Source organism: Chelonoidis abingdonii, chromosome 6 (assembly GCF_003597395.2).
Source record: "Chelonoidis abingdonii isolate Lonesome George chromosome 6, CheloAbing_2.0, whole genome shotgun sequence".
Classification (NCBI taxonomy): Eukaryota; Metazoa; Chordata; order Testudines; family Testudinidae; genus Chelonoidis; species Chelonoidis abingdonii.
In genome coordinates this window covers 322,508-347,604 of record NC_133774.1, presented here as the reverse complement: position 1 = coordinate 347,604, position 25,097 = coordinate 322,508, and the positions used below count along the sequence as shown (strand labels likewise).

Below are 25,097 nucleotides of genomic sequence, written 5' to 3'. Positions count from 1 at the left end.
TCAGGGACCCTAGTTCTTCTTCTGACCCACTTATCCTGCCCTTCACAGCAGCCTCTGCGAAGAGACTGTGCCTTGTGTGGACAGATACTTCCTCTCGCTCGGTGGCTTTTAACCCTTCTGGCTAGTCATTGCATTGGGTGACTCCTAGTTCTTGTGTTATGAGAAGGAGTGAAGAACACTTCCTCATTTACGTTTTCCACACCAGTCGTGATTGTGTAGACCTCTCTCCTATCCCCCCCAAGCCAGTCCCAATCTCATTACTCCTCTTCCACCTCCCCCCCCAAGCCAGTCCCAATCTCATTACTCCTCTTCCACCTCCCCCTCAAGCCAGTCCCAATCTCATTACTCCTCTTCCACCTCCCCCCCAAGCCAGTCCCAATCTCATTACTCCTCTTCCCCCCCCCCCCCAAGCCAGTCCCAATCTCATTACTCCTCTTCCACCTCTCTCACATGCCCCTCAAGCCAGTCCCAGTCTCATTACTCCTGTTCCATGCCCTCTGTCATTTGTTGCCCTTTTCTGTGCCTTGTCAAATCCCAATACATCTTTTTTGAGGTGGGGTGGCCAAATCTGCACGCAGTATTCAAGGAGTGGGAGTACTATGGATCTATACAGAGGCAATATGATATTTTCTATCTTATTACAGTAACTATCCCTTTTGTAATAATTCTCAACATTATTTACCAGAACTTGGGAATGGCGACAGGGGATGGATCACTTGATAATTACCTGTTCTGCTCATTGCCTCTGAGGCACCTGGCATTGTCCACTGTCAGCAGACAGGATACTGGGCTAGATGGACCTTTGGGCTGACCCAATAGGGCCTGTTCGTATGTTACCTTTTTTGACGGCTGCTGCACATTGAGCGGATGTTCTCAGAGAACTGGCCATAATGACTCCAAGATCTTTCCTGAGTGGTAACAGCTCATTTAGACCCTGCCATTTTATATGTGTAGTTGGGATTATAGCACGGGGCATGGGACTAGTCTGACCTCCTGTATGGCGTAGAGTAGAGCTTTCCAAAAAACATTTGTTCTTGATTTAAAATTTGTCAGGTTGTGGGGTATCTACCATGATCCTTGGTAAATTGTTCTAATGGTTAATTACGCTCACTGTTAAAAACATACACCTTATTTCCTGTTTGAATTTGTCTAGCTTTGAAGTCCAGCCATTGGATCATGTTAGACCTTTCTCTGCTAGACTAAAGAGCCCATTGTTAAACATTTGTTTCCCATATGGGTACTTACACACTGATCAAACCATACCTTAACCTTCTCTTTTTAAGAGTTTATCACTAATTTTTTCTAATTCTTTAATCATTCTCATGGCTCCTCTCTGAACCTTCTCCAAATTATCATCAATTACGGACATCAGAACTGGACACAGTATTCCAGCAGTAGTTGCACCATTGCCAAATAAAAAGGTAAAATAATTCCTACTCATACTCAAGATTCTTCTGTTTATACATCCCAGGATCGCATTAACTCTTTTGGCCACTGTGTTTGGCTGATTATCTCCTCTCCCACACCACCCCCCAGAGGTGCTGGAACAATTTGTATAGTGGGGGTGCTGAGAGCCATTGAACCAAACTGTAAACCTTGGCTATAATGGAAACCACTTCCAGCCAGGGGGTGCTGCAGCACCTCCTGCACTCCTAGTTCCAGCACCTATGCGTCCCCCTCCGCCCCAATCTTTTTAGAGTGCCCACTTCCTAGGATAGAGTCCCCCATCCTGTGAGCATGGCCGACATTGTGTTCCTAGATGTATAACTTTACATTTAGCCATATTAAATGCATATTGTTTGCTTGTGCTCAGTTCACCAAGTGATCCGAATCGGTGACCTGTCCTCTTCATTATTTACCACTCCCCCAATTTTTGTGTCATCTGCTAACTTTATCTGATGACTTTGTTTTTCTTCTAGGTCAGTTATAAAAATGTTAAATAGCGTATGACCAAGAACTGATTTCTGCAGGACCCCACGAGAAACGCCCTGTCTACAAAAACAACAAGGAGTCCTTGTGGCACCTTAGAGACTAACACATTTATTTGGGCATAAGCTTTCGTGTAGGTTCTAGCCCACGAAAGCTTATGCCCAAATAAATTTGTTAGCCTCTAAGGTGCCACAAAAATTCCTCATTGTTTTTGCTGATACAGACTAATACAGCTGCCACTCTGAAACCTGTCACCCTGTCTACAGTTACATTTTGAGATCTATCAGTTAGCCAGCTTTTAATCCATTTAATGTGCACTGTGTATCCTTCTGTTTTTTAATCAAAATGTTGTTCAGTACCAAGCACTTTACAGAAATCAGCGTTTATTACATACACACACTTACCTTTTAGCAACCAAACTTTTTTAATCTAAAAAAAATAATAATAGAATAATGGAATCATACAAATGTAGGGCAGGAAGGGACCTCGAGAAGTCATCAAGTCCAGCCGCCTGCTGTGAGGCAGGACCTAGTGAACCTAGGCCATCCCTGACAGGAGTTTGTCCAACCTGTTCTTAATCTCCAGTGATAGGGATTCCACAGCCTCCCTTAGAAGCCTGTTCCAGAGCTTAACTACCCTGATAGTTAAAGTTTTTTTTCCTAATATCTAACCTAAATCACCTTTGCTGCAGTTTAAGCTGATTACTTCTTGTCCCACCTTCAGTAGGCATGGAGAACGATAGATCACAGTTCCCTTTATAACAGCCCTTAAGGTATTGAAGGCTCTTATCAGGTCCTCGTCTCCAGTCTTCTTTTCTCAAGACTAAACAGACCAGTGTTTTTTAACCTTTCCTCACAGGCCAGGTTTTTCTAAACCTTTTATTATTTTTTGTTACTCTCCTCTGGACTCTCTCCAATTTGTCCACATCTTTCCTAGAAGATGGTGCCTAGAATTAAAGACAGTTGTCCAGCTGAGGCTCACCCAGTGCCAAGTAGAGCAGGACAATTGCATCCCATGCTTTTTGTACAACATTCCAGTTAATACACCCCAGAATGGTATCTGCCTTTTTGCAACTGCATCATGTGGTTGACCTGTATTCAATTTTGATCCGCTCTAACCCCCAAATCCTTTTTAGCAGTACTCCCACCTAGCCAATTATTTCCCATTTTATAGTTGTGCATTTGATATTTTCCTTCCCATGTGAAGTACTTTTCACTTGTTTTTATTGAATTTCATCTTGAATTCAGACCAATTCTCCAATTTGTCAGGGTTGTTTTGAATTCTAATCCTGTTCTCCAAAGTGCTTGCAAACCCTCCCAGCTTGGTGTCATCTGCAGATTTTTATAAGCGTGCTCTCCACTCCATTATCCCAAGTCATTAATGAAAAAATTGAGCAGTACCAGACCCAGGACTGACTGCTGCAGGACCCCACTAGATACACCCTTGCGGTTTGACGGCAACCTATTGATAACGACTCTTTAAATATGGTCTTTCAACCAGTTGTGCACTCACCTTTTTGTAATTTAATCTAGACCAGTGGTTCTCAAAGTTGGTCCGCTGCTTGTTCAGGGACAGCCTCTGGTGGGCTGGGCCGATTTGTTTACCTGCCGAGTCCGCAGGTTCGGCCAATTGTGGCTCCCACTGGCCGCAGTTCACCACTCCAGGCCAATGGGAGCTGCAGGAAGGCGGCCAGCACATCCCTTGGCCTGTGCCACTTCCCGCAGTCCCCATTGGCCTGGAGTGGCAAACCACAGCCAGTGGATCAGCTTTGAGAACCACTGGTCTAGACCACATTTTTCTAGTTGTTTTATGAGACTGTCACATGAGACTGTGTCAAAAGTCTTACTAAAATAAAGATACGTCATATCCACTTTTTCTTCTTTGACAAAGTTAATGGACATGAGATTGGCTTGGCATGATTTGTTCTTGATAAATCCATGCTGGCTGTTCCTTATAACCCTGTTATTCTCTAGGTGCTTATAAATTGATTGTTAAATAACTTGTTCCAGTATTTTTGCGGGTATTGAAGTTAGGTTGACTGGTTTGTAATTCTCTGGTCCTCTTTGCTCCTGTCAAGACTCCTTCCCTACTCTAGACTTTAGCATACAGATATGAGGACCTGCATGTGAACCCCTAAACTGAATTATCAGCTTAGATCTGGTTTTGCTGCCACCACTCCCAAGTACTAACTCCCTTCCTAATTGACAGCTTAGATCTGGTTTTACTGCCATCACCCAAATCCTTTAAGAGTTATTTGGGAAACTTCCCCCCAGACTATCTTCCTCCCAATAGCCTTGAGAGACTTTTCCACCAAGTTCCTGGTGAACACAGATCCAAACCCCTGGATCTTAAAACAAGGAGAGATTAACCATTCTCCCACCTCTCCCCCACCAATTCCTGGTGAGCGCAGATCCAATTCCCTTGGATCTTAAAACAAGGAAAAATCAATCAGGTTCTTAAAAAGAAGGCTTTTAATTAAAGAAAGAAAGGTAAAAGTCATCTCTGTAAAATCAGGATGGAAAATAACTTTACAGGGTAATCAGATTCACAGAGCCCAGAGGAACCCCCTCTAGCATTAGGTTCAAAGTTACAGCAAACAGAGGTAAATCCTCTTAGTTTTATCTTTGTTTTCTCAACTTGTAAGTGTTCCTTTTTGCTAACATGCCTTGCCTGACTGTTACTTACAAGTTTGAGATATGAGAGACTGGTTCAGAAAGATTTGGAGAGCATGGATTGATGTCTGGTCCCTCTTAGTCCCAAGAGCCAACAACCCCCAAAACAAAGAGCATATAAACAAGCCTTTCCCCCACCAAGATTTGAAAATATCTTGTCCCCTTATTGGTGCTTTGGGTCAGGTGTTAGCCAGGTTACCTGAGCTTCTTACCCTTTACAGGTAAAAGGATTTTGGTGTCTCTGGCCAGAAGAGATTTTATAGTATTGTACACAGAGGGGCTGTTTCCTTCCCTTTATAGTTATGACAGCTCCTCTTCTTAAAGATAGATACTATGTTTGCCCTTCTCCAATCCTCTACGATCTCACCCATCCTCCAGGAGTTCTCAAAGATTGCTTCAGCTAGTTTCGTAAGTAGGAACTAGTATGAATTTCATTAGGTCCTGCTGACTTGAATACATCTACTTATCTAAATAGTCTTGAATCTATTCTTTCCCTATTTTGACTTCCCTTCCTTCCCCCTGTTAATATTAACCGTGATATCAAGTTAGTTTGTTGTGGTGTTGTAGCCGTGTTGGTCCCAGGGTATTGGAGACAAGGTGAGTGAGGTAATATCCTTTACTGGACCAGCTTCTGCTGGTGAGAGAGACAAGCGTTCGAGTTTGTACAGAGCCTTTCTTCAGGTCTGGGAAAGATGCTGAGAGTGGAGACAGCTCGTCTCTCTCACTAGCAGAAGTTGGTCCAATAAAAGATATTACCTCACCCACCTGGTCTCATCAAGCTAGTTTGACAGGATCTATTTTCCATAAACCCATGCTGATTGGCACTAGTTATATTACCCTCCTTTCATCCATCATTAGTCCCATATCAGCTGCTTCATTATCTTGCCCAGGATTGATGTCTGGCTGACAAGCCCATAATTACCCAAGCATGCTGTTTATCTTTCGAAATATTGGCACATATTCACTTTCTTCCAGCCTTCTGCACCTCTCACACAGCATCTTAGGGCATTTTGAAAATCATCAGCAATGGTCCAACGAGCTCCTCAGCCAGCCCTCCTGAAACTCTTCGGTTCAAGTTATCTGGACCGGCTGTTCTTAAATATCTAACTGTCGTAGCTGCTGTGAGGCATTCTCCTGAGAAAGTAGTGGAATGGAAAGTGATATTGTCATACAATGAACCTACAACATCTGTCTACCACATACAGAACTGAAATATTTACTGAACTCCACTGCCTTTTCTCATTATTATTGATAATGCAACTACTTCCATCTAGTAATAGACCAATCCATTGTCAGGATTCTTGTTCTTTTAAACATATTTTAAAAACTCTTATTGTCCTTATCTCTGCTGGCCACAGATTTCTCCTTGTGTCCCGTTTCAGTGTTCTATGATTCCTAACTTCTGATTTAAGTAAGTCCATTGCCATCCCCTTCTCCTTTCTTCCATTTGTTGTGTATTGTTTTATTTTTGTACGCAAAAGAGTGTGAGGTGTGCACAATGCAGGCCAGGTAGATAGGTAAAGCAGGACCTGAGAAAAAGAGTTTTCGGGTCTGGGTATATTTTCTATGGGTCAGACCAGCAGCAGTCCCCTGTGCCCCAAGAGAAGAATCTGGTACAGTCTGGGTCAGAGAGGATGGGGGAGCTCAGGGAACAGGAGCTGAGCACCTCTGCAGGTTTCAGGGGCTGAGCCCTGCAGCAGCTCCACCGGACAGCACTAGAGATGCAGACTTTCCGTCATGGGGCATGCTGGTGGGACAATTCACCATTCCCTTGTGCTGTCATTTACAGCAGTGCAATCATGTACAATGCTGTCCATTGTCATTCACTCTTTTTGCAGCACCAGGCAGGGCAGACCCAGGCAGGAAATAAAATTAAGATTCAGTTTGGACAAGGCAGCTGGAAGCAGTGGGAGGAGAAATAACTCCAGTGCCTCTGTCATAGTCGTAGACTTTAAGGTCAGAAGGGACCATTATGATCATCTAGTCTGACCTGCTGCACAAAGCAGGCCACAGAATCTCACCCATCCACTCTTGTAACAAACTCGTAACCTATATCTGAGTTACTGAAGTCCTCAAATTGTGGTTTGAAGACCTCAAGCTGCAGAGAATCCTCCAGCAAGTGACCCGTGCCCCATGCTGCAGAGGACAGAGCGAAGGAACAAAATCAGGCCCTGCCAATCTGCCTTGGAGAAATCCTTCCCGACCCAGATATGGTGACTCAGTTAAACACTGGCATGTGAGCAAGGACTCACAGCCAGCACCAGGAAAGAATTCTCTGTGTAACTCAGATCCCATCCCATCCAACATCCCATCACGGACCACTGGGCATACTTACCTGCTGATAATCAAAGATCAGTAGTCTGATTTTGGCAGTCCCATCATACCATCCCTCCATAAACTTATCAGCTTAGTCTTAAGCCAGATATGTCTTTGCCCCAGCTACTCCCTTGGAAGGCTGTTCCAGAACTTCACTCCTCTAATGGTTAGAAACCTTCATCTAATTTCAGTCTAATCTTCCTTGTCCAGTTTATCCATTTGTCTTGTGTCCACATGGTACTAAGCTTAAATAATTCCTTTCTCTCCTTAATATTTTATCCCTGATGTACATTTATAAGAGCGTCACATCCCCCTCAACCGTCTTTTGGTTAGGCTAAATAAGCCAAGCTCTGAGTCTCCTTTCATAAGACAGGTTTTCCATTCCTCGGTCATCCTAGTAACCCGTCTCTGAACCTATTCCAGTTTGAATTCATCCTTCTTAAACATGGGAGCCAGAACTGCACACGTATTCCAGGTGAGGGCTCACCAGTGCCATACAATGGTACTAACCTCCTTATCTTTGCTGGAAATACTCACTAATTGCATCCTAAAAACGCATTAGCTTTTTAATGGCCATATCACCATTGGCGGCTCATTGTATCCTGTATCAACCGATACTCCAAGGTCGTCGTCCTCCTCTGTTACTTCAACTGATGTGTCCCCAATTATAACTAAATCTGTTATTAATTCCTAAATGGATGACCTTGCACTTTTCCCAGTTAATTTCATCCTGTTACTTTACTCCAGTTTACAAGGTCATACAGAGCTTCCTGTATGATATCTCGTCCTTCTCTGTATTGGCAATACCTTCCCGCTGTGTGTCTCTGCAAACTTTATTAGCACATTCCCTTCTTGTGCCAAGGTCAGTAATAAAAGATTGGCCCAAAATGATCCCTGAGGACTCCACTAGTAACCTCCCTCCAGCCTGACAGTTCACCTTTCAGTACGACCCGTGTGTCTCCTCTTTAACCAGTTCCTTATCCACTTCACATTTATATTGATCCCCGTCTTTTCCAATTGACTAATATTCCCCATGTGGAACCATATCAAATGCCTTACTGAATTGAGGTATTAGATCACTGCATTTCCTTGTCTAAAAATCTGTTACCTTCTCAAGAGGAGATCGGTTGGTTTGGGACGTCTACTTTTGAAACCATGTTGTATTTTGTCCCAGTTACCATTGACTCAATGTCCTTAACTACTTTCTCTTTCAATTTTTTACAAGACCTTGCATACGACAGATGTCAACTAACAGGCCTATAGTTACTCGGATCACTTTTTTTTCCCTTTCTTAAAAATCGGAGCTATGTAGGCAATTCTCCAGTCGTACGGTACAACCCCTGGTTTACTGATTCATTAAAATTCTTGGTAACTGGTTGCAATTTCATGTGCCAGTTCTTAATATTCTTGGATGAAGTTATCTGGGCCTCTGATTTTTTCCCTTAAGCTGTTCGAGTTTGGCTTCTACCTCAGATATGGTATATCTGCCTTCATAACCTCATTCCCATTTGTCATCCTACCATTATCCCGAAGCTCCTCATTAGCCTCATTAAAGACTGAGGCACAGTATTTGTTTAGATATTGGGCCATGCCTAGATTATCCTACCTCCACTCCATCATCAGTGTTTAACGGTCCACTTTTCTTCTTTGTTTCTTATTTATATGGCTATAGAATATCAGGGGTTGGAAGGGACCTTCAGGAGGTCGTCTACTCCAGCCCTCTGCTGAAAGCAGGACCAATTCCCAACTAAATCTCCTAGTCCGGCTTGTCAAGCCGACTTTCACTCTAAGGAAGGAGATTCTACCACCTCCCTAGGTAACCTTTACTTCACTGGTTTTAATTCCCTTTGCAAGGCTCCATCTGCATGGCTTTTGGCCTTTCTTACTTTATCCCTAATGTTCTGACCTCAGTAAGGTGGCCTTCCATTGCTAATGCCCATCTTCACTCCTTGTAGGCTTTTGGCTTTTTCTTAATCACTCTCTGAGATGTTTGCTCATTGCTGTTGTCTACAACTCCTGCCTATGATTTTTCCCCCCTCTTTCTTGGATGCAGGCTTCTGATAGTTCTGCAGCTTTGACTTGAAATCTCGGTTTATTTTTGTTTGTTCTTCCATCTAGTTTGACTGAATTAGCTCATGTCACTTGAACCAAAGTTGTCCCTATAACATCTTCTTCTATGAGGTCCTCACCAAAACCAAATCTAAATGCATCCCTCTTGTTGGTATCTTCAACTACTTGGTGAAGGAATCCATCAGCTATTGCTCCAGAAAAACTGAGCCTACTTTATTCTTACTAGCACTTTCCTCCAGTCTGTATCTGGAAGTTAGTCTCCTAATCTCACAATCTCATTTAGTGTTTACTTCACTAAAATTAAAGGTCTCTATCCATATCCAAGATCAGATCCTGGCGGTCTGTAGCACCCCAAAGCACATCTCAGGGGAGGCTCTAGTAGCTTTCTTTCCCAATGTGATTTTGCCCAGACGTACTCCGTCTTATCCTTTCCATCGCTTCTTATTTCTTTACAGTTACCTATCGGATAACAATGCTAACTCACCACTTTGCCTTATTTCTCTCTTTCCTAAACAGCGCACAGCTTCAATACCTGTACTCCAGTCATGACGACTATTCCACCATGTTTCTGCTGTCCCTATAATATCTGGTTTCACTTCCTGCACCGGTAGTTCTAGTTCCTCCATTTTGTTACCTAGGCTCCTCACATTAGTGTGCAGACATCTTAATTTTTGCCGTTTGGCTTCACTGACATTCTTTACCCAGTTAGGCACAGACACTCTACCACCAGTATCACCAATTAGATTGGTATCTACACTACCCTTCCTCCTTATGTCATGGTGGGCAGGAGAGAACTGCATTCAGTGGGAGACAGCAGGGTGCGGGGCAGACAGGTGACATGGTAGCAAGAGATGCCAGTGCCATTTTGGGCAGTGAAGATAGGAGCTGGGAGAATGAGAGTTGCTCTATGCAGCATGGACAGGACGGGGGATGTGGCTGTGGAGGAGGGGTGTTGGGAGCTCTTTCTTTTGACATGTTAGACAAAGTGAGACATCCCTGGCCTGGCTGGGCCTGAGGACATGGCCACTGGGACCTAATCCAGCCCTTCCTCTAACTGGTATGGTGCTGTGTGTGTTGGGCTGCAGCCACCAGCTCTGCGGGCCAGCTGCCTCTGGGTCCTGGCTCCCTTGCTGCCCCCCGAGTGCCTGAGACTGTATGATCTGCAGTGATAGGGGCTGAGCATCTTTCACTTGCCACCAGGTGTTCCAGGTGTTTGCTGTGTTCTGCTCTGAATGCCATGTGCTTCAGGTAGGGCACTAACTGCCCCAGTCTGCTCCTGGGTCAAGGAGCACAAGGGCCTCATTCTGGAGCTGCTGCTAAGGGCCCAGTCCCTGCGCACTCTGTGATTTGATGGTGTGTCTGTCATGGGGTGGGCATTGGATGTGGAGGTCTCTGCAGGCTCTTGAGTTGGGTTAGTAGTAGGTTTTTCTGCCACTTCCCATGTTTCTGGGCCCTCCTTGCTCTGGGCACTGGATCCTGTTGCTCGGGGGAGGGGGGTGGCGCTGCTGGGGATAGTGGCAGGAGAGCACCAGGCTTCTGCCTGGAGGGGCCTAGCACATGATCTGTCATGCTCTCACAGAGAGATGTCAGCACAGTCGTTTTCTCAGCTGGCGCATGGGAGTCATGCTGCTGGGGTCACTGCTTCCCCCAGAGTAACTGTGCCTTGCGCTTCTTGGGTGGTCCTGCTCTTGTTGTGCCCACAGTGGCCCTGCCAGCCCTTGGGACACTCTCTGGGGAGGAAGAATGCAATGTATGCATGGTACGCAGGTCATGCCCTCTGAAGTCAAAGGTCCGTCTCTCTCAGGCCATGGCAGCAGCTAATGGTCCTGAGGACCAGGCCAGTTCATCTGAAATAAAATAGCTGTTTTTGGCAGCATCACACAATCATGGAAGCGCAGAATAGAGACTGGCCAATCCCAGACATGCCCCAGGCTGATCCAGTCCTGATATCACCCAGACAGCAGTGTGGCTTCAGTGCCAGAGGAGGAATCTGTCTGCCATGAAGCTGCCTGTTGGCAACACCTCTGGAAGAATGGCCATCAGCCCTCATCAGACTCCCCATTTATACAGGGTGGGGGGAAATGTTACCTGTTCTCCCTAGACACACCCAACGGGGATCTCCTCACTGGGTGCTTGCTTGGGTCATTGCACATGGCCTCCGGCCCCGTTGCCCAATTGTAATACTCCTCAGAGCCCTTAGCTGAAAGCGCCTGTGTGAGCAGGCTCATGGGGCAGGGCCCAGGCCAGGCACCTGTGGCCCCACCCTCAGCAGGTGGGAAGGCAATGGAGCTCTGCAGAGGTCCAGCAGCTGAGATGCCTGCTACAGGCATCCACACCTCTCCTCACCCCTAGCTCTGTCAAGCCTGACCCAGCTGGGAGCTGCACCCCACTGATGTGCAGATAGTTGGGCCCTTCCCACACTGCCCACCTGGGGGCTATCTGGAAGCAGGCAAGCAGTGTGGTGCTGCATGTTCCAAATTGACCTGTCTCTTTCCTTTCAGGGCCTTTTTCTGGTTGGTCTCCCTGCTCCTGTCATCGTTAGTCTGGTTCATTGCGGTTAAAGCCAGTGACCCAGGGGATGAGCTGCTGCAGAAGGGCCTCCTGATATTCGGGGTCCTGTTCTCCGTGCTTCTACAGGAAGCCTTTCGATTTCTCTACTACAAGTTGCTCAGGTAAGGAGTGGGGTGGGGTGCCTCACACTACTTGCCTTTCTAGACTGTCAATCTGAACTGTAACTGCGCTGCCTATTGCACAAGCCAGGACTTTGACACTCACCCTGCTGCCCCACCCCGCTTGTCTGTTTGATCCACCTGATGTCTCTTGTTACCTATTCAGACGGTGAGGTCTTTGGTGCAGGAACTGTCTCTTGTTTTTGTTATAGGTGTTTACAGTGCCCAGCACAAAGAGCCCTGATCTCCCGCCTCTAGGTGCTCCAGCAATACTCATAGTAAATAGAATCATAATTGTGATTACATTCATCTAGTTTAAGGCCAGAAGGTCCATTAAATAATCTAGTCTGAGCTCCTGGGTAGCACAGCCCACTGAATTTCCCCCAGTTCCCTCTGCATGGAGCCCAATAACTTGTGTTTGGCTGAAGCAGCTTCCAGAAAGACATCCAAGCTGGATCTGACTCCAAGAGCTGGAGAATCCACCACTGCTCGTAGGAGTTTCTTCCAGTGGTGGTTCAGCTTCACTGTTAGACATTTGTGCCTAATTTCTAACCTGAATTTGTCCAGATTCAGCTCCCAGTGTTGGTTCTTGTTCAGCCCATCTCCGCTAGATTAAAGAGCACTTTGGTATGTGGCATTGTTGTCCTAGGAGGTTACTGACACACTATAAGCAAGTCAGCTCTCCATCATCTTGTTGATAAGCTGGAGTTGAGGCTGAGACTAGATCCCTGTTCATTTAACGCAATGTTCTTACGAGTGCTGCTTTATCCCAAAGGGAAAAAGCCAAGAAATTAGCGTAGTGGAAAAATCCAGCGTGTCTGAGACTCTGGCAATGCTTACGCTGCAAACAACAACCCAACCCTGACCCAGCACTCCTCTGCATCCCGCTAGCTTCCCTACTACAGCAGTGCCCGGGTGCGTGTGCATGCCTGAAATTGACCATTATCTAGGTGTCTGTGTGGGAGCGGAACTCTTGAACTTCTGGCCCCTCTCACCAGGCGCTGCTGACTGTCCCGGTGCGTTCAGGACAGACATGGAAGAGCTGGTCTCCACTTTTGCCTTGAGCATGTGATCTCTGTCCAGTACTGGGAGGGTGAACAGTGCAGAGGGAGGTATGCAGTTCCCAGTGGGCTGGTGGAAGAGGTCTGAGTCTGTTGTGGACCATTTGTGATGAGTAATACAGGATCAGGGATGGATTGGCTGAGTCATAGGCCAGGATGCTACATCCAAGCACTGGCCACAGTGGTCTTGCCTCTTCCCTAATGGCACTGGCCACCACCCTCCTCCCTGGCTACCCGGGATAGGCAGACTTCCATCTTCAGTACTGGCCTAGGCATGCTGAGGGCAGGTGGGTGAACGCGGGACTCCACAGGGAGGAAGCCGGGTGTCTGTGTTGCAGTAAGGGTGAGAGGACCAGCAGAGAGGGGCAGAACTGTGCAGGTCTTGATGGCAAGAATGGCTGGATTGCTCCATTGCTAAGAGGTGCCGGGACCATTGTAAGCACAGCTTTGTGAACATGGTAATGTGTATTGAACATCTGAGAGACTGGGGCTGACTCTGATGTCCTCATGCAGCTGGGGGTGGGGAGTTTTGCTTTTCCCTGTAACAGCGCACTCATCCATCTAGTAACTGGACGAGAGCAAAGCGCTGCCCTCTGCAGCTCCCCCCATCCTGCAGGGACCCCCTCCTCAGCTGAGCTCCCCAGGCCTGAAGGGGGGACGTGCTGAAGAAAGGGTGGAGGCGCTTGTGGAGGTGGAGGTTACAGCTTGAGCGAGGACTTCTCCTGAAGGGACTCTTCACGTTCCCACGTAGGGATGCGGCCAGAGCACACTCTGCTTCAGCTATTCCTGACTGCCCCTTTGCATCATGGGCAGTGGGTGTAATTAGAGCAGGCCTCAGGCATCTTGAATCTATGCCAGGGACTGGTCTGATCCCTGGCCAGTCCCAGTTTCTGGGGACTGCAAAGGCTGTGCACAGCCACCTTCCCCTCCCTTCTAGCCCAGATACCTACATAGAACAAAAGCATGGGGTTGTGGGGGAGGGGATGGCTTGAAGGTGATTTCAGGGCTCTGCCTTAAACCCTGACTGAGCTTGTAGATGTGACAGGCAATGTGTGAGATGGCATTATGCCCACCTGTTATCATTTGGGCTCATTCTGTGCTAAAAGACTCAGACCCAGGTAAAGAGCAATGAGGCAGTTTCTTAGAAGTTTGGGATCAGATCTTAGCAGCAGATAGTTTCTGTGTTCTTTGGATTCTGGTCTTGGGTTCAGGATGCTCCTATGACTCCCACTCTGGAGGGGGCGATACCATGGCCTTGGTGGTTCACAACTCCACTTTTATAGAGTGCCTCTGGGGTGAGGATGGGCAGCGGCAGCCCCTCTCCACCTGGTCTGACACCCAGATCTGCATCAGGACTTGGTTCTCAGGTTCCTGATCTGCATTCCCTACAGTAGCCAGTAGGTGGTGATTGTGTCACAAAAGTTCCATGTTTCCATCAGGGGAGATGGGGTTCTAACTGCAAACGATTTGATCCTGAATGTTGGCACAAGGTGCCTCTGGCCTTGGCCCAGAAGCACAGAGTCACTCTGCTGGGAATTGTGTCCCTCCCTTTGTTTATAACCCTGAGTCACCGTCAGAGATTGGTAGGGCCAGAACGGGCCATTATGATCATCCAGTCTGACCTCCTGCATAGCACAGATCAGTGAGCCTCGCCCAGTGATTCCTGCATGAAACCCAGAATGTCTGTTCCACGTTGGCAAACTGTTGGGAGCTGGCGCTGCTTCCTGGACTCTGCAGGGTTGATTCTCTGTATGGATGGAGCCGTGAGGCAGGTCGGCCCTGCAACTCTTCCAGTCATTCTTTCCCTGACTATAGTACATCAGATTTGGATCATTTCACAAACGCTGTTGAACCGGCCTTTTGGCCCCTCGGTGCAGGGCAGTATGAACTGCCCGTGTTAGCAGGTAAAGAACTGAGGTAGGAAGTGGTGTGTCGGAGGACAACCACTAACAGACTCCAGATCTGACTCCCATTCCTGGGCTTTAGCCTGAAGGCCATCCTGCCTCCTATATAATCTGCACAGAAAGTCCTTGCATTTGTGCATCTCGAAGCCCCTTGGAGCCTTCAGCTCAGGGCTTCATAAACAGCTTCCAGTCAGTGCAACTCTTATGTGGCTTGCTTGGCCTCATCCTCTCCAGACACTCCGTGACAAGAGAATCCAGGGGATGCTTTAAGCAAATTGACATTGATTTGCAGGAGGGAGGAGGTGCAAGTGCCCTATTTTAAAGAGACCCCTTCCGCCCTATCGCAGACACAAGGGACTGCTGTGTTCTTATGCATGTTCCCAGGCAGGTGCAATCTGCTCTGAAAATCAGATATAACCTTCAGACCTCTGGCCAGCTGCCAGCACTGCCCTGATCTGAGTAAAGTCTGGGCCCCACCCTCAATAAATCACCAAATAAAGAAATCAGTTTGCAAACACCTAGAAGATAATGAGATAAGTAACAACATGGATTTATCAAGAACAAACCGTGTCAAACCAGCCTGGTATCTTTCTTTGACAGGGTAACCAGCCTTGTGGATGGGGGGAGGTGATAGACGTGGTATATCTTGACTTTAGTAAGGCTTTTGATACTGCCTCGCATGACCTCCTCCATAACAAACTAGGGAAATACAGCCTAGATGGAGCTACTATAAAGTGGATGCATAACTGGTTGGAAAATTGTTCCCAGGGAGTAATCATCAGTGGTTCAGTCATGCTGGAAGGGCATAACGAGTGGGGTCTCACATGGATCACTTCTGGGTCCGGTTCTGTTCAATATCTTCATCAATGATTTAGATAATGGCATACAGGGTACACTTATAAAGTTTGTGGATGATACCAAGCTGGGAGGGGTTGCAAGTGCTTTGGAGGATAGGATGAAAATTCAAAATGATCTGAACAAACTGGAGAAATGGTCAGAAGTGAATAGGATGAAATTCAAGAAGGACAAATGCAAAGTGCTCCACTTAGGAAGGAACAGTCAGTTGCCCATGTACAAAATGGACAATGACTGCTTAGGTAGGAATACTGCAGAAAGGGATCTGGGGGTCACAGTGGACCACAAGCAAAATAGGAGTCAGCAGTGTAACATTGTTGCAAAAAAAGCAAACATCATTATGGGATATCTTAGCAGGATTGTTGTAAGCATGCCAGTCAGCCTCACTTCAGTCCCTGGAAAAATCATGAAGCAGGTCCTCAAGGAATCAATTCTGAAGCACTTCGAGGAGAGGAAAGTGATCAGGAACAGCCAGTATGGATTCACCAAGGGCAAGTCATGCCTGACTAACTTAATTGCCTTCTATGAGGCGATAACTGGGGCTGTGGATGAGGGGAAAGCAGTGGATGTGTTATTCCTTGACTTTAGCAAAGCTTTTAATATGGTCTCCCACAGTATTCTTGCCGGCAAGTTAAAGAAATATGGATTGGATGAATGGACTATAAGGTGGATAGAAAATTGCTTAGATCATGGGACTCAACAAGTAGTGATCAATGTCTAGTTGGCAGCCAGTATCAAGTGGAGCGCCCCAAGGGTCAGTCCTGGGGCCAGTTTTGTTCAATATTTTCATTAATGATCAGGAGGTTGGTGTGGACTGCACCCTCAGCAAGTTTGCAGGCGACACTAAACTGGGAGGAGTGGTAGATAGGATACAGAGGGACCTAGACAAATTAGACGATTGGGCCAAAAGAAATCTGATGAGGTTCAACAAGGACAAGTTCAGAGTCCTGCACTTAGGACAGAAGAATCCCATTCACTGCTACAGACTAGGGACCGAATGGCTAGGAACCAGTTCTGCAGAAAAGGACCTAGAGGTTACAGTGGACGAGAAATGGATATGAGTCGCCAGTGTGTCCTTGTTGCCAAAAGGCTATGGCTGCATTTTGGGCGTATAAGTAGGGGCATTGCCAGCAGCCTAGATCTAGCAGTCCGCGTGATCTTCTCCCCCTCATTCATCGTGGTGATGCTCATCTGGAGTTACTTGTGTTCCAGTTTTGGGCCCGCACATACAAGAGGATGTGGAAAAATTGGGAAAGAGTCCGTGGAGGGGCAACAAAAGTGATTAGGGGCTGGAGCACATGCTTGAAGGAGAGGCTGAGGGACTCGATTGTTTAGTTGCAGAAGAGAAAATTGAGGGGGGATTTGACAGCTGCTTTTAACTACCTGAAGGGGGGGTTCCAAAGAGGATGGATCTGGACTGTTCTCGGTGGTACCAGATGACAGAACAAGGAGCAATGGTCTCAAGTTGCAGTGGGGGAGGTCTAGGTTGGATATTAGAAAAAACTTTTTCCCTAGGAGGGTGGTGAAGCACTGGAATGGGTTCCCTAGGGAGGCGGTGGAATCTTCTTCCTTAGAGGTTTTTAAGGTCAGGCTTGACAAAGCCCTGGTGTAACATTTATTGACCTAATCTGGGACCATATAGAACATGGTTGCAACCAAAGTCCTGTAGTGGCACCAAATCCTGTATAAAGGGGGTCAAATGAGGTGTCTAAGACCAGGTTATAGGTTGCTGGTTATGATTGTGCTGTCTGTATGCATGTGTCGTTTTTGTAGTTGAAGTTATGAATTTTGGCTCTATGCTGTCTGTACTTCAAACTTATGCTATGCTTCTGGGTGACATCCCAGACAAGTTGGCATTAGCTCTGCCTAGCCTGTTTGATGGCCCATTAAGCGCCATCAGCTATACAATTGACCCATTGAGAGAAGGCAGATATGCCTTGTAACTCAGCAGAGTATGCAGGAACTTGGTCATGTGACTCCAGACTCCATTTTGCAGTAATTTTCCACAGTAAGAACAAAGAGGTGTTCTTACACCTGGAAAAGATTAAAAAAGCCTGCTGCCTCATCTCCATCTTGTCTTCAGTCCTGCTTCTGACCTCTGGAGGGACTTTACTACAAACTGAAGCTCTGAACAAAGGACTGAATGACCCATCCCAGCGGTGGATGTTCTCCAGAGACTTGATTTAAACCTGCAGTTTATTCTATCACTGCTACAAGCCTGAACCAAAAACCTTTTGCTGTTACTGTTTGTAAATGATTCCATTTAATCAATTCTAGCTCTCATCTATATCTTTTTTTCCTTTTATGAATAAACCTTTAGATTTTAGATTCTAAAGGATTGGCAACAGCATGATTTGTGGGTAAGATCTGAGGTGCACAGATCTGAGGATGCACAGTACTGGGAGCTCAGTTCAGTTGCTTATCCCCTATGAGCCCTAATCCTTTAGATTCACTACTTTCCAGGATACAATCCCCCATTCTGTAGGTATGGCGTGCATTCCTACATGACTGTATTAAAATGCATTTTGTTTGAATGGGCCCAGATTACCCTATGTGACTGCCCTGTCCTCCTCTTTATTTACCATTCTGCCAGTCTTTGTTATCAGCAGATTTTATAAGCAGTGATATTTATATTTACTTCTAGATCCTTTGATTAAAAAAATGGAGTGGCATCGGGCTTAGAATCATACCAGAAATGCCCCATTCAGTTATGATTGCCTCTTGACAGTTGTCACAGAGCCACAGAGCTTTGGAACAGTCCCTTGGAGGAGCCCATCAGTGGGCTGGACCTCCTGGATGGGAGTCTCACTCTGAGACTGGACCTCTGGGCCTGCAGCCTCCCTGCTTCACCCCGTGAGCTCTGTTCAGCGAGTTCCACAGAGACAGACCCTGATGGAGACTTCTCCACTCTGCAGAGATTAATGCACCTCACCCAGCATCTGCAGTGACGCTCACCCAGCGCTGCCAGAACAGTCGGGTCTGTCAGTCACCTGGACACAGCACAGGGAGCCCTTAGGGTAGCCCAGAGAACTGACGGTTGGAGCATCCTCCAGTCTGGCCAGCCCAGAGCCCAGCCACGCTGTAGGGAACCCCTTGAGGCAAGCTCTGTGTCTCTATCTGTCTGATCTCGTAGATCAGACTCCAGGTGAGAACCCGACTCCTCCCAGATGCCAACTCTGGTCCCCCCCCCCCCCCCCATTTCGCCTTCCCAGTCCTTTGATCTCCAGCTGGGGAATGTTGCTCAGCCTCCCTGCTGAGAGATGGGGCAATCCCAGTCCCACTGGGGCTTTGGTCACTGGGTGTCAACGTCTGAGAGATTGGATTTGCCATTGTTTTTCTCAGATGCTCCATTGATGTGGGGCCTAAAGCCCAGACAGTTTGACACCCACCCCTCTGTTCCTTTGTCCTGAGAGCAGACAGCCCTTTTCCATCCGCTTGGCAACCATGCAGCACACAGGGGAAATGGACTCACAGGACTCCTAAAAATATTACAAAATATTCCCACTTTCTCAAAACTCCCTTCTGAGATCTATCAGCCAGCTCTAAATCTGTTGGTATTGTGTAGAGGTAATTTTTTAATCAGACTATTGTGCGGTGCTAAATCAAACATCTTGCAAAGATCCAAGTACAGTATGTCTACACAGTTACTGTTGTCAGCCAGGCTAGTTATCCCATCAGAGAATGAAAGTCCTGGCTCCCAGCACCATGGTCTGCGTGCACCCATGATGCCGCTTTGCAGCCCCATGGGCAGCCGCACACTGGGATGTGACTGGGGCTCTTTTCTTTCTCTGTCCAGGAAGGCAATCGAAGGGCTAGTGGCCCTCAGCGAAGATGGCTGCTCCCCAATTTCCATCCAGCAGATGGCATATGGTATGTTCCTCAGTGGGGCAGGGCTGACTCCAGCCTGAGTGGTGGGGACATGGGATGAGTCATGGTCCCCAACGCAGTGCCTGTGGGTGTCATGGTGCCCACCAGGGTATCTGAGTGCGCCCATATACTGGCCGGTGGACAAGCATCCGCCGAAAAGCAGCGTCACCAAGAGGCGTCACTGCTGAAATGCCGCTGATTTTCGGCAGCATTTCAGCAGTGATGCCTCTTGATGTTGTCGCTTCTCTGCGGCATTTTGGCGGATGCTTGTCTGTCGGCCTCTGTGGCTCGTTGTCCGGCGCCCGCCACCCGGAAAAGGTTGGGCACCACTGGGATGAGTGGAGGTAGCATCTCCTAGAGAAGGGGAGTGGGTCTTGGGGAAAGGAGGTTTTTCACCAGGGATCCCTCAGAGTGGAGGCAAGTGTTATGGGGTCCCTGTGTAGGGCTGTGGGGGACGCCTCTGGGGTTGGAGACAAGTCAGGGAGCCTCTCTGAGAGTCTCTGGTTCTAACGTCCCTGGGCTCAGCAACACATGTTTTCTCTGTCCCACAGTAGCTGGCTTGGGCTTTGGGCTCATGAGCGGCGCCTTCTCCATGATTAACCTCCTGGCAGATGCACTGGGGCCTGGCACTGTGGGGATCCATGGAGACTCGCAGCTCTACTTCCTGACCTCGGGTGAGCAATGGGCCTACAACCCCTGCACCATCTCCCCACCAAACTGTGCTGTAGAATCTCTATGGATAGTAATTCCATGCTCTAATAATGAGAATGTAGCACTAGCGATATACTACTGACCACCTGATGAGGATGGTGATAGTGACTGTGAAATGCTCAGGGAGATTAAAGAGGCTATTAAAATAAACTAAATAATAGAGATTTTCACTTTCCCCATATTGACTGGGTGCATGTCACTTCAGGATGGGATGCAGAGATAAAGTTTCTGACACCTTAAATGACTGCTTCTTGGAGCAGCTAGTCCTGGAACCCACAAGAGGAGAGGCAATTCTTGATTTAGTCCTAAGTCGAGCACAGGATCTGGTCCAAGAGGTGAATATAGCTGAACCACTCGGTAATAGTGACCATCATATAATTAAATTTAACATCCCTGTGGCAGGGAAAACACCACAGCAGCCTAACACTGTAGCATTTAATTTCGGAAAGGGGAACTACTCAAAAATAATGAAGTTAGTTAAACAGAAATGAAAAGGGTCAGTGCCAAAAGTGAAATCTCTGCAAGCTGCATGGAAACATTTTAAAGGCACCATATAATAGAGGCTCAACTTAAATGTATACCCCAAATTAAAAAACATAGAGAACCAAAAAAGTGCCACCGTGGCTAAACAACAAAGTAAAAGAAGCAGTGAGAGGCAAAAAGGCATCCTTTAAAAAAATGGAAGTTAAATCCTAGTGAGGAAAATAGAAAGGAGCATAAACTCTGGCAAATGAAGTGTAAAAATATAATTAGGAAGGCCAAAAAAGAATGTGAAGAACAGCTAGCCAAAGACTCAAGAAGTAATACATTCTTTAAGTACATGAGAAGCAGGAAGCCTGCTAAACAACCAATGGGGCCACTGGATGATCGAAGTGCTAAAGGAGCACTCAAGGATGATAAAGCAATTGCGGAGAAATTAAGTGAACTCTTCGCATCAGTCTTCACAGCTGAGGATATGAGGGAGATTCTCAAACCTGAGCCATTCTTTTTAGGTGAGAAATCTGAGGAACTGTCCCAGATTGAGGTGTCATTAGAGGAGGTTTTGGAACAAATTGAAAAACTAAATAGTAATAAGTCACCAGGACCAGATAGTATTCACCCAAGAGTTCTGAAAGAACTCAAATGTGAAATTGCACAGGTACTAACTGTGGCTTGTAACCTATCATTTAAATCAGCTTCTGTACCAGATGACTGGAGGATAGCTAATGTCATGCGACTTTTTCAAAAGGGCTCTGGAGGGATCCTGGCAATTACAGGCCAGTAAGCCTGATTTCAGTACTGGGCAAATCAGACATGTGGATGAACACGATTTGTTGGAGAAGAGTCAACATGTTTTTTGTAAAGGGAAATCATGCCTTACCAGTCTGCTAGAATTCTTTGAGGGGATCAACAAGCATGTGGACAAGGAGGATCCAGTGGATATTGTGTATTCAGATTTTCAGAAAACCTTTGACTAGGTTCCTCACCAAAGGCTCTTAAGCAAAGTAATCTGCCACGGGATGAGAGGGAAGGTCCTCTCAGGAATCAGTAACTGGTTAAAAGATGGGAAAGGGCAGGAATAAATGGTCAGTTTTCAGAATGGAGAGAGGTAAATAGTGGCGTCCCCCAGGGGTCTGTACTGGGACCAGTCATATTCAACATATTCATAAATGATCTGGAAAAAGGGGTAAACGGTGAGGTGGCAAAATTTGCAGATGATACAAAACTACTCAAGATAGTTAAATCCCAGGCAGACTGCGAAGAGCTACCAAAGGATCTCTCAGACCTGGGTGACTGGGCAACAAACTAGCAGATGAAATTCAATGTTGATAAATGCAAAGTAATGCACATTGGGAAAACATAATCTCAACTATACATATAAAATGATGGGGTCTAAATTAACTGTTCCCACTCAAGAAAGATCTTGGAGTCCCTGTGGGTAGTTCTCTGAAAACGTCCACTCAGTGTGCAGTGGCAGTCAAAAAAGTGAACGGGCTTTTTAAGGGAGAGGAGATAAGAGAAAATATCATGTTGCCGCTATATAAATCCATGGTATGACCACATCTGCACACAGTATCCAAGATGTGGCCACCCCATCTCAAAAAAGATATATTGGAATTGGAACACACACAAGAATGGGTTGCAGCTCTGCTTCCCAATCTCAATGAAGCAATGGGTGTAGCAATCCCTGCCCCCCCCACCACCTGCACTGCACCAAGTCATTCCCTCCTCACCAATGTCTGCTCCCCACTCCTGCCATGTCTCCACTAACACCACCACCGACCCTTTTCTCACCCACACTGTCCCCCACCACTGCCTCCTCCTCAAGGCACCCCATTCCCACAGCCCCTTGAACTACCTGCCTACTGCCTCCCCACACCTTCATCACCCATGGACATCCTGCTCACACCCCACCAATCCCCTCATCACCACTGCTCCCCATATCAGTTCCCTACGCTGTCCCTCAGGTAAAGCCAGTTCTCACCCTCTGTTGATGGTGCCCCACTCTGCCATGGCCTTGACTCTGCCCGGGGCAGCCTTGCCATCCTGGCCATGACTGCCTCTGCTCTTCCTCACAGCCTTCATGACCATGGTGATGATTTTCCTTCACACCTTTTGGGGAATCCTCTTCTTCCACGGCTGTGAGACCCAGCGCTGGTGGGAGATGGTGGCCGTCATCTTCACTCACCTCATCGTGTCAGGATTGGTGAGTGTGGGCAAGGCAAACCGGAGACGTGGGCAGCTGAACAGACTGCTCCCACACCACCGTGTCTCTGCTGCCTGAATGCAGCAGGGGACGGGGTGGGCAGTTCTGGGCCAGGAATTACTATTTGGCAGGTGTGGGCAGGAGGTGCCCTCAGGATCTGGGCCCTGTCAGGATGGGTGCTGCATGCACAGTCAGTCCCTGCTCCCAGGAAAAACTTGGTGTTCCCCCATGACCGTTGCTCCAGGGAATCACTTGTGGGACCCTGCACGAGTGCGAACGGCCAAAGGCAGCCTCCAGGTACTGACGCCTGCGAGTGAGAGACATAGCACGCTTGAACCTCAAACTCCAAACGCTCCAGAGGAGCCTACAGGACCCCCTAGTTCTATGGGGCAGTGCTGTCCTGCTGCAGACCAGACAGATACTGTGGGCACGCCAGCCCTACGCCCCTCAGAGCACTGTGCCCCAGCCAGGTGCAGAGCCAGGAGTGTCAGGGAAGGAGATTAGAGCACTGAGGGGGCCTGAGCCAAGCAGGCCAGGGCTCAGGGGGAGGCCAGCTCTGGCATAACTGCCTCTGGGGCTCCCCCTGGCTCGTCCCCTCCTCTCACTCTGTTTGCTGCTCTCCTCCCAGACGTTCTGGAACCCCCTGTACTTGGGCAGCCTTGTCCCCTCCTACCTGCTGATGTTTGCCACAGCTGCATGGGCCTACATCCTGTCAGGAGGCTGCACTCGGAACCTGCTCCAGTCCCTGCAGGGTGAGTATCTGGTCCAGCCCCACGTCCAGAGGAGGAGCCCTGCCGAGGCCCTGCCTCTGAGGGGTAGGAAAGGGAATGCCCGGAGGGGCTACTCCAGTGTTAAGGACGTGGCCTCCTTTGATCTGAGCCCCTTCAGCAGGGATGTTAACCCTTTCCTGGCACTAGCAAGTGGGGAAACACCCCAATCTGGGGCTATTCATCAGGGTGACCAGGGTGCTGCCCCTTTTCTGTGAGAATAGGACAGGAAGTGACCTGCTCTGGAACCCTGTAAGCTGGGTGCCTGAACTCACTCCCTCGCCTTTGCTTCTCCGTAGGGCAGCAGAGTGAGACAAGCCCCCAGCCAGGATCCTGAGGGTCCATCAGGAGCTTCCCCCCTCAGCTGCTCCCTGCCTGCCCTGCCCGCCCTCTGGTGCTGTCAGCTGGGACCTACAGTTGCCTTCTCTGCAATATCATTTCTCTCTTCTGCGATTGGGGGACCCCCCATTCGTTCCTGCTGGAGGCAGGTGTCCGGGGGCTCCTGCAGCCAGGGAGTAGCCAGCAGACTGTCTGATAGCCGGGGGCTGCTCACCCTGTCCTACCAACCTCTCTCCCTCCATGCTGTGGACATGAACTGGTTTAGCCCACCCTTGAAAGACACATGATGTGAAGGGCTCTACAGAACTCACTGCGGCTGCCCCACAACCAATGTGTGTGGGGTGGGCGCTCTCTGCCCCATACAGGGGGAGTCCTTCTCAGCCCCAGAAGTCTGATCTGGGCAGCATTGCCTGGGCTGAGGGGCAAGTGAGCAGCACTGGCCTGTGGCTGTTTGCCAGGATACGTCAAAGGGCCAAGCTGGGGATGTCAGGCATTAAGGAGCTGCAATGTCCTTTCCCCTTGCCCGGAGTGGCTGTATCACAGGGCTGAATTCCCAGCCCTGGCCCCGAGTGCCTGGCTGCTGGTAGGGGACAGACTGCCAGGTACTGGCCTGGGAAGGTGGGTGGCATTCGTGTGGGAAGTGCAGGACAGATGGGTGGCAAAGGATGAGGCTGACTGGATGCCCAGCAGTGGCATGGGGAGGGAGGAGGGGATGAGTAGTGACAAAAGACTGTTGCTAAGATGCTGGTAGGGGAAGGGTGGGGCAGGTGGTGCTGGCACAGCATAGCTGGTAGCTGCATGACTCGTGCAGAAATGCTGGGAGGAGGGGCGGTCACAGAGGTTTATCAGTGACCCTGCCCATCTCTCTGGTGGGGTGGATATGAGGCGCCTGAGCTGGCACCAGCCCTGGGGATGTGGGGTGTAATTGGAAGCAGGGAGCCTGGTAGCCATGCAGAGGTGCCAGGGCCAAGAGCCAAGACTGGCTGAGTTTGTAATGGGCTTTTATATCAATAAAGAGAAATACCAGCCTCAAAGAGAATTTGTGTGTGGCTGTGGGGGATGGGTCCTGCGCATGCAGTGCACCCACCATGCTGGGAGTGGGAAGTTGGGGTAATACCCAGCTCGTATGCAGTGTTTCACAGGTAGGGGCAGGGTCGTTATCCTTGTTTTACAGCTGGGGAAACCAAAGCACGGGTGCAGAATTGACTTGTCTAAGGTCACCCAACAGGCTAGTGGGGGAGCCTGGCTGTT

At 48.1% G+C, this 25,097-nt stretch overlaps 1 protein-coding gene across 2 annotated transcripts; it reads left to right on the top strand.

Moving 5' to 3' along the window:
- Positions 1-1,371: 1,371 nt before the first annotated feature.
- Positions 1,372-24,885, top strand: LOC116836952 (gamma-secretase subunit Aph-1b-like). 2 transcript variants are annotated; one of them, XM_075066800.1, is made up of 7 exons: positions 1,386-1,421; positions 11,489-11,659; positions 19,273-19,346; positions 19,895-20,017; positions 22,613-22,740; positions 23,369-23,492; positions 23,807-23,928. In XM_075066800.1, exons 3-7 carry the CDS (start codon positions 19,337-19,339, stop codon positions 23,842-23,844), a joined length of 423 nt encoding a protein of 140 aa, XP_074922901.1. In that variant the 5' UTR covers positions 1,386-1,421; positions 11,489-11,659; positions 19,273-19,336; the 3' UTR covers positions 23,845-23,928. The 2 variants fall into 2 exon arrangements, with proteins under 2 accessions (XP_074922900.1, XP_074922901.1); XM_075066799.1 differs by lacking the exon at positions 23,369-23,492 and having other exon boundaries at positions 1,372-1,421; positions 23,807-24,885.
- Positions 24,886-25,097: the final 212 nt, after the last annotated feature.